Source organism: Ascaphus truei, chromosome 12 (genome assembly GCF_040206685.1).
Source record: "Ascaphus truei isolate aAscTru1 chromosome 12, aAscTru1.hap1, whole genome shotgun sequence".
Classification (NCBI taxonomy): domain Eukaryota; kingdom Metazoa; phylum Chordata; class Amphibia; order Anura; family Ascaphidae; genus Ascaphus; species Ascaphus truei.
This window is the reverse complement of record NC_134494.1, coordinates 25,369,300-25,386,270: the sequence shown is the minus strand read 5'-3', so window position 1 is coordinate 25,386,270 and position 16,971 is coordinate 25,369,300. Positions and strand designations below refer to the sequence as shown.

General features: G+C 40.8%; 1 protein-coding gene across 1 annotated transcript in view; it reads left to right on the top strand.

Moving 5' to 3' along the window:
• The window catches only part of TMEM41B (transmembrane protein 41B), a 33,154-nt gene extending 17,733 nt beyond the window's left edge, over positions 1-15,421 (top strand). The window contains exons 6-7 of the mRNA XM_075567068.1: positions 292-430; positions 1,759-15,421. Coding sequence (XP_075423183.1) covers positions 292-430; positions 1,759-1,928 — 309 coding nt within the window. The 3' untranslated portion in view covers positions 1,929-15,421. The remainder of the gene's footprint in view (positions 1-291; positions 431-1,758) is intronic.
• Positions 15,422-16,971: the final 1,550 nt, after the last annotated feature.

Sequence of the window (16,971 nt, the reverse complement as noted above, 5' to 3'; positions counted from 1 at the left end):
GGATGACCACTACTCCCTACTCTCTAAGTTTTCTCTTGTACACACTTGTCAAGCCACAGAAATGTACTCTTCCTGTTCCGATTTGGATTGTAAGCTCTTGGAAACGAGGACTCCTTTCTCCCAATGTTACATCTGTCTTGATGCACCTGTCCCATCTGTATTGTTATATTCCTGTATCTTAATAGAATTTTTAAAGTGTACAGCTCTGTACTTCCCTAAAAGGGGAAAATGTATCTGTCTTTCTCTACTTTTAGATCCAGAATGTGGCATTGTGTGTTTTGTGTTTTCCAGGTTGAACGGCACAGAGAACATCTGATTAATTATATCATATTTCTAAGAATAACTCCGTTTCTTCCAAATTGGTTCATCAACATCACGTCTCCTATAATAAACGTTCCACTCAAAGTCTTCTTCTTGGGAACATTTCTAGGTGAGATTTCCTAAACAATGTTCATGGTGGTGCGCCATCTAGTGGCTTGCAAATGCAATAACAGAATTGATCGTTCTTAATTTATTCTAGTGGTTTACAGCAGGGGTGCTCAAGTCCCCCCCCAACAGGTCAGGTTTTCTGGATATCCCTGCTTCAGCACAGATGGCTCAATCAGAGGCTTAGTCTTTGACTGAGCCTCCTTCAGCTCAGGTGGCTTAGTCTTCAACTCAGTGGAAGACTGAGCCTCTGAGACACCTGTGCTGAAGCTGGGACATCCTGAAAACCTGCCCTTGGTGGGGAGGGATGCATTCATTTTGTCTTTTTTTTTTTATATGTAAGTAGAAATATTTGAGAGGTGCAAAATGACTGTTCTGTACCAAGAAGTAGTAACATACATCGCGCCGCCACTTGATCTTGTTACTTCGTCATGCAGAGCCTCAGAGTTTGTGCTAGTTTATATGTGCAGTGCATTTGTAAAAAGATGTAACTATTCATTCTGTATGCAATTACTTAGCTGCTCCATTCACTGATGGCAAATGCCAGTACATGTAATACGCCACGCACACACATTATAATAAATAATAATAGCATGTTCTTGTATAGCGCTGCTAGTTTTACGTAGCGCTTTACAGAGACATTTTGCAGGCACAAGTACCCCTGTGGAGCTTACAATCTATGTATTTGGTGCCTGAGGCACAGGGAGATAAAGTGACTTGCCCAAGGTCACAAGGACACCGGGAATTGAACCAGGCTCAGCCTGCTTCAAACTCCGTGCCAGTCAGTGTCTTTACTCACTGAGCCGCTCCTTCTCATTATTATTATTAATGCCGGACAGATTGTGGTTCATTAATTAAATGCCTGGCTTAACAGGTAGGTTTAGAGCCTGTTGTTATAGATTTGCACAGAGCGGGGCTATCTAACTGTACGAGGCAGACTGTTCCACAGAGTGGGAGCAGCAGTCACCGTAGACATTTATTTGATGTGTGTGTGTGTATATATCTATATCGCCATCCAGGTACATAGAGCTTTACGGCAATAATACACATGACATAATAATATAACACAGTGGGAATAAGTGCTTCAGACATGTAATCATAGGAAAAGGAGCCCCCGTCCCGAAGAACTTACAATCCAAGTATAAATGTGTGTATACTGTTAATTCTATTATATGATTTAAAAATAATAAACTCCAAGTGAACTAGGATTATGCGGTTTGAAAGATAAAGTCAGATAGCAAGGAAGAGATTATACCGAATCATCATGTTCATTTTCATACGCTAATGTTGCCGTGAAGACTGACGCCTTCTCACTTTTTGTATTTCACGCAGGCGTGGCACCTCCCTCATTTGTAGCCATCAAAGCGGGGACAACACTGTACCAGCTCACCACGGCAGGGGAGGCGGTGTCCTGGAACTCGGTAATCATTCTCATGGTCCTTGCCATCCTCTCCATCCTGCCAGCCATCTTCCAGAAGAAACTAAAGCAAAAGTTTGAATGAGTGACATTTTCTCATCTCCCCCGCCCTTTAATCTCAGGATTTGAGTTGGATCACCACTTCCGCTCGTATCGCGGGTTTTCTACTCCAAGAACTATCTACTTTAAAATAAACAAAAACATTTTTTTATTGACCACAAGACCACAGTTGCTTGGCCAAATAAGAATAAATTAAAAGATTTTTTTTTCCCCCTTTTTTTGTTGACTTACAGGCCAAACCATTAGCTTCTTACACACATTGTTGAGGCATTTTGGTAAGGGGTAAAGGGGGATAGATGCAGATGCCAATCCCACAGCTGGTGAAATCCGTGTTTTGTTCCAGATCAAAGACAATATGTTAGATCACTTTGTATTGGAGGTGTTTGCCATTGCTCTCCAATGTGTCACGGCCGCCTTCAGCAATGAAGGGGCTCTTGATTGATTGAGACTAAGTCAATTGTACGTTATTGGAACTGGTGAGACTAACATGAATAAGTGTCTCAGCATGGTAAGGGAGGAGAGGTCCTGGATGTGCATTGGCCAACCATATGTTCCTTCTAGTAGAAGTGTTAAATCACTGGCTGTGTTATGGATAAACATTATTACCATATGTCCCCGGTAGTAAAATAATAGCACTGCATCTTCAGGGCAGAAATCCATTGTGCCTGCTTTATATGGTACAGCATTGTGTGCTGTGTGTGTATACTTTTATATAGTGCTTCATAGCTATGAGCTACAGGACCGAATACTGGGAAATACAATACATAGTGGGGACAGGTGCATCAAATGTAAAAATAAACATTGTGAGAAAGTCACTGCGCTGAAGTGCGAACAATCGAAATGGTATTTCACCGTAAAAGTACATTCAGTTTGGCAGTGACATCAAAGAACAGTAATAAGGTGAAGAAGCATAAGCTTTATTCTTTTTAATAATACTTTTGAAATAAATCCTTGGCAGTTAATACCCAGGTGGAAGAAGCTAGGGCATTGAATGCTGATTGCAGTGTAGAGAAAGCAGGGGTTTGTGTCTTAATTTATTATTGGATATGTGCTTTTATTGGCTTTTTATTTTAATTTGTTGAATGGAGGAACATGACATTCATGTTGATTAACGCCCGGTAATTTTGCCATTGGTATTGTTGTGTTTCCATGCTAGCAGTCTTTTTAGGAGTTCTGTTAAGTGATCAAAGGGTTTTCTGTACTAAGGAATACGGAGTGCCATGTCTGTTTTTGCAAACCTACTGTTCCACTTTTGTTTTTTTTCTTCAATAAGAAAATTAGATTCGTTTTAAAAGACATTCTCGCCTTTAGTGTTGTGTGTGTGTATATGTAATATACACTTTCTAAAATGTATACAGATCACCAATTATTTTACAGATCTTTACATGGGGATTACAAGACTAAAATCTGAGCGTTTGATGATTTGGTCTGTAATGCTCTTATAATTGTGTCTTTTTGGCTGTGTACTTAGCTGAAAATGCAATTTTCTAGTTTTCTTTTGGCTAGTAATCAGCACAGTGCTACTGTTATCAACCTTTTGTATTAATCCTTGATACTTCAGCTGTTTTTCCTCTTAGGCCCAAATCCACAAAAGGGTGCTAAGCTATAGCCCACCTTTACTCTCTCATATAAATGGGAGCTGAGGTGTGCTAAATCTTGGCACTCGTTAGTGCATCTGGGCCCTTCTTATTGGCACTGCTGCCGATTTCAATATATCACCACAGGCGCAAATGGACGAGCTGTGGCACCACACGGTTATTGAATCATTGTTTTAGTTCTGTTGCACATCTTGCTTTGTTCAGAGATGAAGTATGTAGGTTTTGTGCTGCTTTTGACATGGGTAATATATGAGCGAGAGCGCATACATGTTCTGTGAAATGGTCTGTTTTATTTTAGTATTGGTAGTGAACCGTGATTTCTCCCCCCCCCAGTACCTTTACCCCTTTTTCAATGCTATGAAGTAGCCTTCCCCTTGCTCAGGAAGGCTTCAACTCCAGTCACTAGAATTAAATTGTGGGCGCATAGCCTAACAGCATATTGGAGGCCTTTGCTTTCTATCGTCCTTGGTGCAGGCTAGTCTATCTTGGGTTGCTTCACAGGCCCTCGCATGCTCTCTGGTGTAGAGTTTGCTGTTGGAATTCCCTTAATACTACAGCGGTGCCTTTTTATTAGGTTGTATAGAATGATTTTTTTATCATAACATGAAGACCTATTGGAGTTCTCATGGTATGTGTCTAGACCAGCGGTGGGCAACTCCAGTCCTAAAAGGCTACAAAACAGGTCAGGTTTTCACGATATCCCTGCTTCAGCACAGGGTCGCTCAGTCTTCGACCGAGCCACTGATTGAGCCACCTGTGCTGAAGCAGGGATATCCTGAAAACCTGACCTGTTGGTGGCCCTTTAGGACTGGATTTGCCCACCTCTGGTCTAGATTAACTGAAGCAATAACCATAACCTGTAATAATATGAAATGAGCACTATTGCTTTGAAACCAAGGAAGTCTCGGTGCATAGCAAACATGGTGTTTAAGTGTGACTTCATTTCGCAGCCTGATGCTGCGCCCCCCTATAATTTTAAACCCTTTAGCATTGTTCTAGATCCTTGGTTCCCTGAAGCACATCTGAAAACCCCGGGTCACCTTCATCTGGTTCATTGGTTGATGTTAAAAGCCTGATATTTTATCGCTCATGTAAGTTTACATAAGATTGAGCCTTTAAGGCATGTTAAGAATTGTTGGAATGGTCACAAAATCAAATAGTTGTTTCTACAGCTTTCTCATTGTGAATGCTGCAGCTCTTCACAATGCAAAAGCCCCACAACTATGCAACTCGTACAATTCTAAAACCGTATAGTGGTACAAGTTAAAGCGGCAATCCAAGCTGGCGGGTTTTATCTTTCTTTATAGCATTTAAGCAAGGGGTCTCCAGAGCTTAAGCCTGTTATTTTCAGCTTCGGGGACCCCCTGTTTCCGGAGATTCTTACCTCCGAAGTAGGTGCCGGTAGCCACTCTCGGCTACCCGGGTTCATTATGTCATCTTTTTGAAAGATTTTGAGCCCTGTGGACCAATAGGAAGCCATGATGTAATCAGTGCGGCTTCCTATTGGCCCATGTTACACAGTAGATGAGGTTGAAAAAAGACATACTGTACGTCCATCAAGTTCAACCTATGCTAAATTTAGACAACAGATACTTTATCCTGTATCTATACTTATTGATCCAGAGGAAGGCAAACAAAAAACCCCAGTGTCATATCATCTAGTGATATCTCATAAGGGGAAAATAAATTCCTTCCTGAATCCATGAATTGGAAATCGGATTACTCCCTGGATCAACATCCTTCCCATGTTTACTTATTTGGTATATCCCTGTATACCTTTTCTTTCTAAAAAGATGTCCAACTTTTTTTTGTAACAAATCTATTATATCTGTCATCTCAGTCTCCATTGGTAATGAATTCCACATTGTAGCTGCCCTTACTGTAAAGAACCCTTTCCTTTGTTGCTGGTGAAATCTCCTTTTCCTCCAACCTAAAGGGATGCCTCGGGTCCTTTGTACTGCTACTGGGATGAATAGTTCATTTGAAATCTCATGGAACTCTCTCAGAATATATTTGTATATAGTTATCATATCCCCTCTTAGATGCCTCTTTTCTAATGTAAATACATCTAATTTAGCTAGCCTCTCCTCATAAATGAGTTTGTCCATCCCCTTTATTAATTTGGTGGCTCTTCTCTGCACTCTAGTTCCATAATGTATTTTCTAAGGAGTGGTGCCCAAAATTGTACTCCATATTCAAGGAGTACATACTAATGCTTTGTAAATGGTCATAATTATGTTTACTTCCCTTCCATCCATTGCCCGTTTAATGCAAGATAAGATCTTGTTTGCCTGTGCAGCTACTGCATGACGTTGGGCACTACAGGCAGTCCTCAGTTATCCAACACAACTCAAAATGGCGTTGGATAGCGAAACGTTGTAAAGCGAAACACGTTTTCCCATAGGAACACTGTTTAAATGAAAGGTTCCGTTCCTGAAGGCATGTTTAACACTAAAATACACCAAATATTTTACGCAGACAATAAGATATGCAGCACACACATAAATTATATAGTGTATATACTGTATTATATATATAATATAACATAATAAATAAAATATTATATAGTATAATATAATATTATATATGCTCTTACGACGCTTTGCAACATTGTGTACACATACACATAAACAATGTTGCAAAGCGTCGTAAGAGCGTTGGATAAGACGTTTTGGCGTTGTAGAAATGAATATAGGTATGCATTGCATAGCTTTGGATAAGCCATTCGTTGTAAAACGAAGCGTTGTAAAACGAGGACTGCCTGTATTGCTAAGCCTGCTGTCTACAAGCATTCCTAAATCCTTCTCCATCAAGGATTCCCCCAATTTATCCCCATTTAATTTGTAAGTCGCCTGTTTATGCTTGCTTCCCAAATGCATAACCTTACATTTATCTGTATTAAACTTCATCTGCCATTTACCTGCCCAAGCTTCCAGTCTCTCCAAGTCCTTCTGGAGAGAAATTACATCCTGCTCTGATTCTACTACCTTACACAATTTAGTATCAGCAAAGATGGAGACTTTGCTCTCGATGCCAACCTCAAGGTCATTAATAAACAAGTTAAGAAGCAGGGGTTCCAGTACCGATCCCTGAGGTACTCCACTCACGACCTTAGCCCAACCTGAAAAAGTTCTATTTATGACAACCCTCATTTGTCCTTCAACCAGTTTTAAATCCAGGTGCATATATTTTTACTGAGTCCAATTTGCTTTATTTTGTATACCAACCTCTTGTGTGGAACCGTATCAAAAGCCTTTGCAAAAAAAGTAGACCACATCAACTGCGCTACCCTGGTCTAAATTCCTACTTACCTCCTCAAAGAAACAAATAAGGTTAGTTTGACATGATCTATCCTTCATAAATCCATGCTGACTATTACTAATAATTTTGTTTTCCATTAGGTATTTTTGAATGTTATCCCGTATTAAACCTTCAAGTAGTTTCCCCACTATTGAAGTCAGGCTTACAGGTCTATAATTCCCCGGTTGTGATCTAGCTCCCTTTTTTAAATATAGGCACCACATCTGCTTTACGCCAATCTTGTGGTACTGAGCCTGTGGAAATGGAGTCCTTGAATATTAAATGTAATGGTTTTGCTATTACTGAGCTTAACTCATTGAGAACTCTTGGATGTATGCCATCGGGGCAGGTGCCTTATTTATTTTAATTTTTCCAAGCCGCCTATGAACTTCTTCCTCAGTTAACCAATTGTTCATTAATATGGAGGTTGTGACTTCCTTCTGCAGCACTACAATTGAAATAGATTGTTCCCTGATAAACACAGAGGCAAATCATTTGTTTAATACCTCTGCTTTTTCCTTATCTCCAATAATCTGCCTGCCCATCTCACACTAAAAGGGTCCTATATTTTATTTTCTAATTTTTTTTGTTATTAAGGTACTTAAAGAACTTTTTAGGGTTGATCTTTCTATTGCAATCCTTTTTTCATTATCCATTTTTGCTAATTTGATTGCTTTTTTGCAATTTTTATTACATTCCTTATAATTCTGATACGATGGCTCCGTCCCTTCTGACTTAAAGAATCTAAACGCCTTCCTCTTCTTGTCCATTTCCTCCCCTACCTGTTTATTTAGCCACATTGGTTTTTACTTATTTCTTTTATACTTATTACCCAAGTTTATACACTGTTAAGTGTGCTTTTCTAACAATGTTTTAAAGACTGCCCATTTATCTTCTACATTTTTCCCTGCAAAATCATCATCCCAATGTATTACTTGTAGATTAGTCCTCAGTTTATTAAAAGCTGCCTTTCTAAAGTTTAAGGTCTTTGTTGAACCCAAGTAATCTGTTTTTTAATTTATTTCAAATGAGACCATGTTATGATCACTGTTACCCAAATGTTCCAGGACTTGAATATTAGCTATTTTCTTCAACATTGTTTGTTATTACCAAATCCAGTATTGCCCCTCTCCTGGTTGGTTCCTCAATAATTTGGGTCATATAATTGTCTTTAAACACCCCAAAAACCTGTTTCCTTTTGTTGTAATGCTAATCACATTGCCCCAGTCTATGCTTGGATAATTAAAATCACCCATTATGCAAATATGACCTAGTTTTGATGACTTCTCCATTTGCAAAATTATTTTCGCTTCCTCAATCTCACAGATATTTTGTGGTTTATAGCATATCCCGACAAACATTTTCTTTATACTTTTACCTCAACTGCTAATTTCTATCCACAAAGTCTCTACATTTTCATCATTCCCTTCATAAACATCTTCCCTTATAATAGGTTTTAGATCTGGTTTAACATATAAACATACTCCACCGCCTCTTCTTCTCTTTGCTCGATCCTTCCGAAAAAGGGAATAACCCTCTAAATTAACTGCCCAGTCATGAGTTTCATCCCACCATGTTTCAGTAATGCCTATGATATCATACTGCTCCCTTGCAGCTATTAATTCAAGCTCCCCAATTTTATCTGTCGGGCTTCTTGCATTAGCAAGCATGTATTTACGTTTTTTTTCAGCCTGTACTATTATCTTATCTGCTCCTTCCGTTCTGCGCCAACTTGGTTAAGTCTTTAGACGTTTTCTAGTATTATCTGTATTTACTATGGGTGCCTCGCTGCTTGTCAAACTTGCACTTGCCCCTATTGTACCTCCATAGCCCTTTGTTTCCTCATCTATTTAGCTCGTTATCTGTTTCATTCCCCTCCCCCTCTCCATCCTAGTTTGAAATCTCCTGTGACGTGGGAGCTTTAAACTTTTAAAGCCCTGAGCCAGAGCACCTACTTCGGAGAAAAGTATCTCCGGAAGCAGGGATCCCTGGAGCTGAAATGAATGGGGTTTAGCTCCTTAGACCCCTTGCTTCAATATTATACATATATACACGCACTGAATATATTTGTATGTATGTGTATATATATGTGTGTGTGTGGGTGTTTTGCGCGTATATACGCGCGCAAACACCACCCCTCCCCCCCCCCCATTCTCCGTCATGAATTGCTCCTTTAATGTACAGGTATGGAAGAAATAGTCTATTTATTCTGAATGCATGTGGTACCTGTACAAAGCTGTAAATTGGTGCTAGCAGGTTAGGCTTCCTTTGAAACCAGCATCAGATCTTCAGCTACACTCCTTATAATTCTTTAACCAATGAGGATTCCTTATTTTATTGCCACACGAACCAGCTGTGTGTTTTATATCCATCTGGGACTTAATGGGTTACTTTTTAAGACTCCCTGATTCTCGCTGTATTCAATATTTTGGTTTCTTCTACGTCGTCTATGCAGACACAAATGGTTAACTCCTAGCTGGTAGGTCAAGTACTGTTTGAGACCATTATTTAAGGGGACATTACCCACCCTAACTAAGTTATTCTTGTCCTACTTTAGCTGAAGGACGTCGGCTGGTTCCCTTCCAGTTATTTCTACTGGTCCACTCTCATGCTGCCCTGATCGGAGTAGGGAGTGGATTCCCTGCCTTCCCCCCCCTTGGCTTACCGTAAGACCGGCCACTTTTTAGCCCCTGTGGCAATGCATGTATCACCCGCATACAGCCATGGTTCCAGCGCTGCAAGGCATCTTCCTCCTGGGGTACTCTGGACGGTGTGGAGGCATCATCTCTGTGGAGTCGGGGGAGCAGTGACGTCATGACGCAGCATGCTGCTGAGGTAACGTCATGACTGCGCGTGCGTTTTTGACACCAAAAGGTCTGTTTGATCTCCGGTATACTTCTGGGGCTCTCCCACTGGGAAGGAAACTGGTTCTGGACGCCAGGTATTTAAAAAGCATGTTTTCCCCCATGCTTATTTGTTCTCTTGCAGATAGTTGGCAGCATGTCAGTCATGGCATTTTCAGGGGACTAGAAAACAGCAGCCTCAGCAGGGGGCTCAGGTTGTGAAGCCCATATTGTGCAGATTGCGACGTTACGCTTTCAGCTACATACCCCAAACGATTTTGCACAGATTGCATTAAGAGGATGTTTGAGGAGGAAAATTCTGCTCTGTTAACGAATTTTATTGATTGGACGAAGACTTTGCTCATGCATTCCTTCGATAAAGTGCACTCTCAGGGGTCTTCAAAAAGGCCCAGATCCGTCTTTATTTGATCTGCAGCCTGACCGTTTGATCGTGTTTTTTATTCAGTAAAGGTAAGTGTTTTAGAGCTCGAAGATGGTTACTTATTGGAGGAGGCTCAAGCGGGATGTAGGGTCTTTCAGAATGGACACCATAGACCAGCGTATTAAGAATGAGAATGATGTTAAACATGGAGGATACCAGGGAGGAACTTGGAGTTCTAGACCAGGCCTAAAAAATTGTCTAGAATGTCATGTTCCCTGTTCTTTTAAAGACATAGTAAAGACGGAATGGGCATCGTTTGATAAAAGATAAGCGATAACTAGGAAATTTGAGAATGTTCCCCTACAGCAAAGAGGACTACAGTACCTGGGTAATGCCGCCAAAGATGGACACAATCATCTCCAAGATGGTGAGGAATAAGACGATTCCCTTACAGGATGTCTGCTTTTAAAGATCCTATGGAGCGAAGAAGGGAGGGGGTCTTAAGCAAACAATACTCTATCGGAATTACTCTGAAACAATAGTAAGTATTTTGGGAACAGGCAGAATTTTGATATACCCACTTCAAATCTAATTTTACATATATATATATCAAGGCAGAAATTCTTCTCGTATCTTAAGGATTCAATCGACTTTTTGTGTTAGGCTTCCATAGGTGATCAGCTGGCTGCAAGATCTTTGGCATATACATGAACTGTGAGAAGAGCACTAAATCATGGCCTTATCCAAAAATAGGCTAGTGTCTTAACCTTTTTATAAAGGAGCTTATCTCTTCGGAGAACCGCTGGATAATATCTCAAAGATTAATGGAAGAAAGGGTCATTTGTTTTTACCCCAGCAGAGAAGATTACGTCTAATTTGTCAGACCTCCAAGAAGAAATTTTTAGAACACAAGATCCTATAAACCAGGTCAGATTTTATCATCAGAATTGAGATTGGCACCAACAACAGGGCTGGGGTCGTTCGGGTCAACCAGTTTAAGAGGGTAACAATTCGGAAACCAGGTCCCCGAAAGACGGTGGTGACCCTGTTCAGAACATGATGCTGGTCGGTGGCCGACTGGCCGGATTTCTAGATCCAAACAGCAGACTCCTGGGTTCGGCATATTATTGCCCGCGTGTATTCCTTGGAGTTCCTGAAGATTCCAGGGTTTTGCTTTAATGGAATCAAATCTCTCAAACAGTCCAGAAAATAATCTAGCCTTAAAACAGGCTGTTAAAAATATGCTGGCCAATGCTGCAATTAAGCCAGTTCCGCCTTCTCAGAGGGGTGAATGTTTTTATTCGGTTCCGTTTCTGGTGCCGACAACATCGGGAGGATTCGGAGCAATTCTGAATCTAAAAGAAATGTATGTCTCAACATCCATAAAAATGGAGTTCTTGAGGGCAGTCATGCAGTTCTTGCTATTTGTCAGAATAAGGAGGTCCAAGGTCAAGAAAGAAGTCTGCCTGATCAATGTATTGGAGTTCGAGTGTTATTCTATGCCATACAAGGTCTTCAGACCACAATGAAACGTTCCACTTTAAGAATTCTGTCGAACATTACAGTGGTAGCATATATAAGCCGGCAAGGGGGCACAAAGAGTCCGAGGGTTGTCTTGGAAGCCTCCAGAATCCTACACTGGGCGGAAGAAAAACGTTCCATGCTGCATCACCACCTACATTTCAGGAGACAGAAATTACAAAGCAAACTCTCAGCATGCATTCCATTCAACCCTCAAAAATTCTGATTTAGTTCTGTCTTCTGGTCAGTTAGTATGGAAATGGGGTCAATCGCAGGTTGCTCTCATGGCATCAGCTGTCAACAAGAAAGTACAGATGTGTGTCAATGTGGCACAATCCGAAAGCCATAGCCAGGGATGCTTTCTCTATCGCTTTTGCATCTTTAACATCTTCCCACTAGGGCGTCTGCCCAGGAAGTTTGTAAGGCAGCAACCTGATCATCTTTACACACATTTGCAAAGCATTACCAATTTAGGTGTTCAATCCTCTGCCAATGCGTAATTTGGACGGAGGGTGCTTCAAGCAGTTGTTCCAACTGGGAAAAAAAGTACTCCCTCCCAATTTCTCTTGTATATCCTGTTAGTATTTGGCTGCCATAGAGGATGTAAAAGAAAAGCAGAAATTTACCTTCTGATATTTCGGTTTCTTAAAGTCTTCTATGGCAGCGCACTTACCTCCCTTGAGTGTTATATTTGCATATAAATATGTTTTGTGCTTCCATTTAAGAAAGCTTTGACGGCAGATAATGAATCTACGGTTTGTAACACCCCCTTTATATAGCGGTCTCCAGAAGTACTTGTCCTACCAGCTGGGATGAGTAGTTGCCCATTTGTGTTTGCCATAGAAGACTTGAAGAAACCGAAATGTCTGAAGGTACGTTTCCTCCTTTCTTTAACTCCTTACTCAATGAGTTGTGAATAGACATGCTCATTTCCATGAACTTGCATAGATGTCAAAACGTTGTTAATAACTTATCACCATATTAAATGGGACCCAAAGTGCATTAGGAGATTTATATTTGAAGTCTACCAAGACGGTTTCTCATGTTCATTGCAGTGCCAGTGCAAGAAGATTCTTGGTAATTACAAGAATTGGTAGATTCACTTTCTCTCTCATTTTTACTTAATCTAAACTGGAGTTAAAATTGACAGCATTGTACATTTTCTTTTTACATTTTCTTTTATAGCCATGATAATGTAACTTTGCAATGATGCAATCTTTCCTCACTTTGGTATGAACATCTGATGAAGGCAGTATATCATTTATATTATCCTCTATTTGTAAAGTGCCAACATATTACACAGCGGGGTACAGAGGGACCTCGATTATGTAAACAGAATGACATACAAGTAAGGACACACCAGCGCAAACAGGGACAGAAGGTAATGAGGGCCCTGCTCCTGAGAGCTTACAATCTAGAGGGGATAAGGGGCAATGTTGGAACAAAAGGTAAAGTGGCTACTCATTGTGGGGGTGCAGTATGGTCCAGCCGTGCTGCTGGATCCATTAAGGTTTCGGGGTGTGGATGTTAGGCAGTGTTGGCATGGAGTTTGGTCCTTTAGTGTTTGTTGTGGTGTTAAATTGAGAATAACCAGCCAGGTTACAGCTTCTCTACAGTTCACTAAAACTCCTTTTGTATGTTTCTGAGTGGGGACTTCAATGGATGAAGTGTGAGGAGAGAAAATTAGCCCCCTATTCCTGGGGTGCGCAAAATGGGGGGGGGCATAATATTTTCTGCGGGGATGCGGCACTTAGAGGCCCCGCGCTCTCCCCCAAGGCATTTAAACGAAATGCTGTGGGAGCGCGCAAGGCCTCTGTATGTTACCTTGTCTCCGGCGTCTTCTGGCGACACGTCGCAATGGCAACGCAGCACCAAATGATGTGATGTCAAACACCGGAGACAACGTAAGGGGGAGGGGGGGCACAAGCAGGGGGGGAGAGCAGACTGGGGCGTAGCCAAAAGTTTGCGCACCCCTGCCCTATTCAGTAGTGTGAAGATGGTCCGCTCTATTCAACTGAAGGGGACTAATCTCCCCCATTAGAAGATGGTTTCCTAGTATATTGGCTGGGAGCCATAGAGTGATAGTGGCCTCCACTCCAATTAGTCACTAGGAAATCTACTTGCTGGGCATGAGGGTTATGAATCCTAGTGACTGTCAGAATCCTTCTGTATGGAACATCATTATGTTGTGGGCATGGACATGTAACATTAGACATGTTCGTTTCCTTGTATTTAATGTAAATACGTTGCAATTATTACAACTAATGAGTACCAAAATGATAAACAAATGTACACCATTTAAACTAGATGTACAAGTAAACAAATACTGATTAAAATGTGACTTTTTGGTAGAGCTACATTGTTTTGACAAATATAAGCATTATTCTAAAACCTCTTGAAAATCTCATGAAAATGTACAGTATAACATCTAAACAATATGTTGTAATTCTGGTATCTCAATGTTCCACATTTTTTCAGGACTGAATCTGCTACTAAAAATAGAACAATGATACCATTTTAAGATTGTTAGTTGAATCTGTTAATACCGTAGGTCAGTGAATTTTGTTGCAGTTCACAGACTATATCATGAATGAAAAATATTGTGTTGATTGATCCTTTCCTCTGTTAAACTGGAATGCCGCAGTGATCCCTCTAACACTCCAGGAGTTGAACATACTACTGTAAAATTATTTATTTGATTAAACTTTTCACCCTCTTGAATGTACTGTTTAATTTCTATTCCCTGTAGAGGCTATTTGGAAATATTTGTTTAGAAGTAAATGCGATTATCATTTTTGTTTTTTACTTCTAACGTGTTTTAAAGCCTCGTTCTGGTTTACTCGGTTCAATAAATAATATTTTAAATCCCTGTTTCCCAAAGGTAGGTAACTACAGAAAGATTTCACAATCTTGTGTGTACAGTATATATCCCACACACACGCGTTTATTGGTATTTATGTGAGAGATGTACAGTATATCCTGTACACACATGATTGTGACATCCTTGTGTAGCTTTTTAGCTACGGGAAACAAAATATTTGTTTTTGATTTGAAATAGCCACCACTTACTTTCCTGAAAGGGGCTTTCTAACTTTGCTCTCACGGTAGCAAGATTGGAATCCCTTCAGCATTTTTTCCATACTTCTGCATGCATCCAGCAGTGTTCCCTGGTATTTTAGGATTTGGGGCCTACATTTAGAAAGGATATAAAGATGAAATAAGCATTGAAGACTGCAGAATCCATGGAAATCCGATTACCCGTGGCAAAGGGAATCATTTACAGTGACATTTGTGGAGTGGTTTGGAGATGATTGAGGATAACCCAGCATTTATATCTGCATTTGAGCCACTGCTTGCTTAGACAGCAATACAACACAGGTGTTTTGTAGCCTCCGATAATAAGTTAAATTCATAAAAACCTACAATTGTACCATTCTGCATTGCAGCTTGCAAGGGTCCCCTTTCTATCGAAAGGACATTGCGGTGGTGGTAATTATTTTGGTGCCAGAGGAGCCTGCACCTCCGACATGGGGAAAATAATAAATAAACATCACACACATTTTTTTTTGCCTCCCTACAACATAACATGATGCTACATTTCTCCCAAAGTATGAACTAAATACGCCAGGTTCATGAGGTACATGGATTTATAAACCATTGGCTGTCAATTAAGACACACTCACTCCTTGTTAACTTTGTCGCATAACTAATGTGTTTTTCTATGCTGTACACTCGTTACCTGTGATAAAAAGATTATAGTGATTTCATTACTTAACTCGGTACAGAAAGAACTTTTTTTTTTTAAATGTATGACGCTAATAATTTTGTAGGTGCAAGCTTGCAATGTCTTATTTATTAAAGAAATGTGACTCCGCTCTTGTGTTTTCTTTCTTTCTAGTAGACAGAACTGCGTGATACACTTCTTTGGATATTCTGTTGCATGTCACATAATTGGAGAGCGCACTATTTCTCCTCACATGTTCGCCCGCAAGAACTGTCTCTTGAAGGTTCAACCACAACCCTCCCCCCCCCCACCTCCTTCCTCCACCGTCTTTCGGGATCCCAGCAACACTTTAGCTGGCATTGAATTCAGTCACACAAGGTTTTGGGCGCAACCTGCATTTGAAGGGAGCAAGTGCCTCTCAAAACGTGCGTTCTATCCCTAAGTATTTAGGCTTGTAACCCCAATACAATTGTACCTCTAAATTCTGCTCTACCTGAATTATTCTATAGCATATATGTGTAGCAAGTAAGCCATTACTAGCTCCAAGACTAACCTCGAACAACAGTAAGTCCCATAAGTAAAATGAATATTGTAGTTTGATTGTAATTTCAACAGCAGCTGAGATTCTATAGCATAGTCTGTTGCTCGTTCTTCTTTTCCACAAGAAAGGTCAAATCCCTTAAAACGAAAAAAATATTAACGACAAGCCGTAAAATTTGAAACAAAATATAAATGAATAACATTAATAAGTATTTTGGTAGAGGTCCCCGATTCATGACCCTCTTGAGTGCGGAGAGGGTACATTTTCTCTGTAATCATGTATAAATTTGTTATCGTTATGGTCTATCCTACATTTTTGCTCCCTCTTAGATTTACACCAGGGGTGGGCAACTCCAGTCCTCAATGGCCACTATCAGGTTTTTAGGAGCCATCTGTGCTGAAGCAGGGATATCCTGAAAACCTGACTTGTTGGTGGATCTTGAGGACTGGATTTGCCCACCCCTGGTGTTAACACTGATGGACAGCTCTTGTTGTGTATTTTCCAGGAATGTTGTAATTTTTACCTTGATATTTTAGTTACCATTCTCCCATCACCGGGCTGTGTGTTTGGCCCACTTTCCGGACAGACGTACTATAGATCAGAGGTGCGCAAAGTGCAGGGGTGGGAGAATTTCCAAGGGGGGTGTGGCAGCTACAGAGGTCCCGCACACTACCCCAAGGCATTTAAATGAAAGGCCGGGGAACCATGCGAAGCCTCTGCAGCTTCTCCTACCTGGTCTTCGGCGACGCGTCGCCATGGTAACCCGATGGCAAATAACACCGCTGGGTCACGTGACGTCGCGTTGCCATGGCAACGTGACTTTACATGACCCCGCAACGTCATTTGACGCTGGACCCGAGCAGGAGGTGGGACGCGAGCCAGGAGGTGGGCAGGCACGGGGTGCAGGATCAAAACTTTGCGCACCCCTGATATAGATTAATTAAAAACCAACAATTTAAAATGGGTACATAAAGTGGCATTTCCGCTTGCCTGTTTTTGTTTTGATAAATGCAGCAGTTCCTTGCTTTTTACGGTAATGCGTTTATCTAAGCTGCTGATCGATCTGTTCTCCAGTGAGCGATTGGTGAAGATTTTGCACACGATATGGCCGGCCTATATCAAAACAGGAAGTGCTGTGGCTTCCTAATTACTGTAGTTG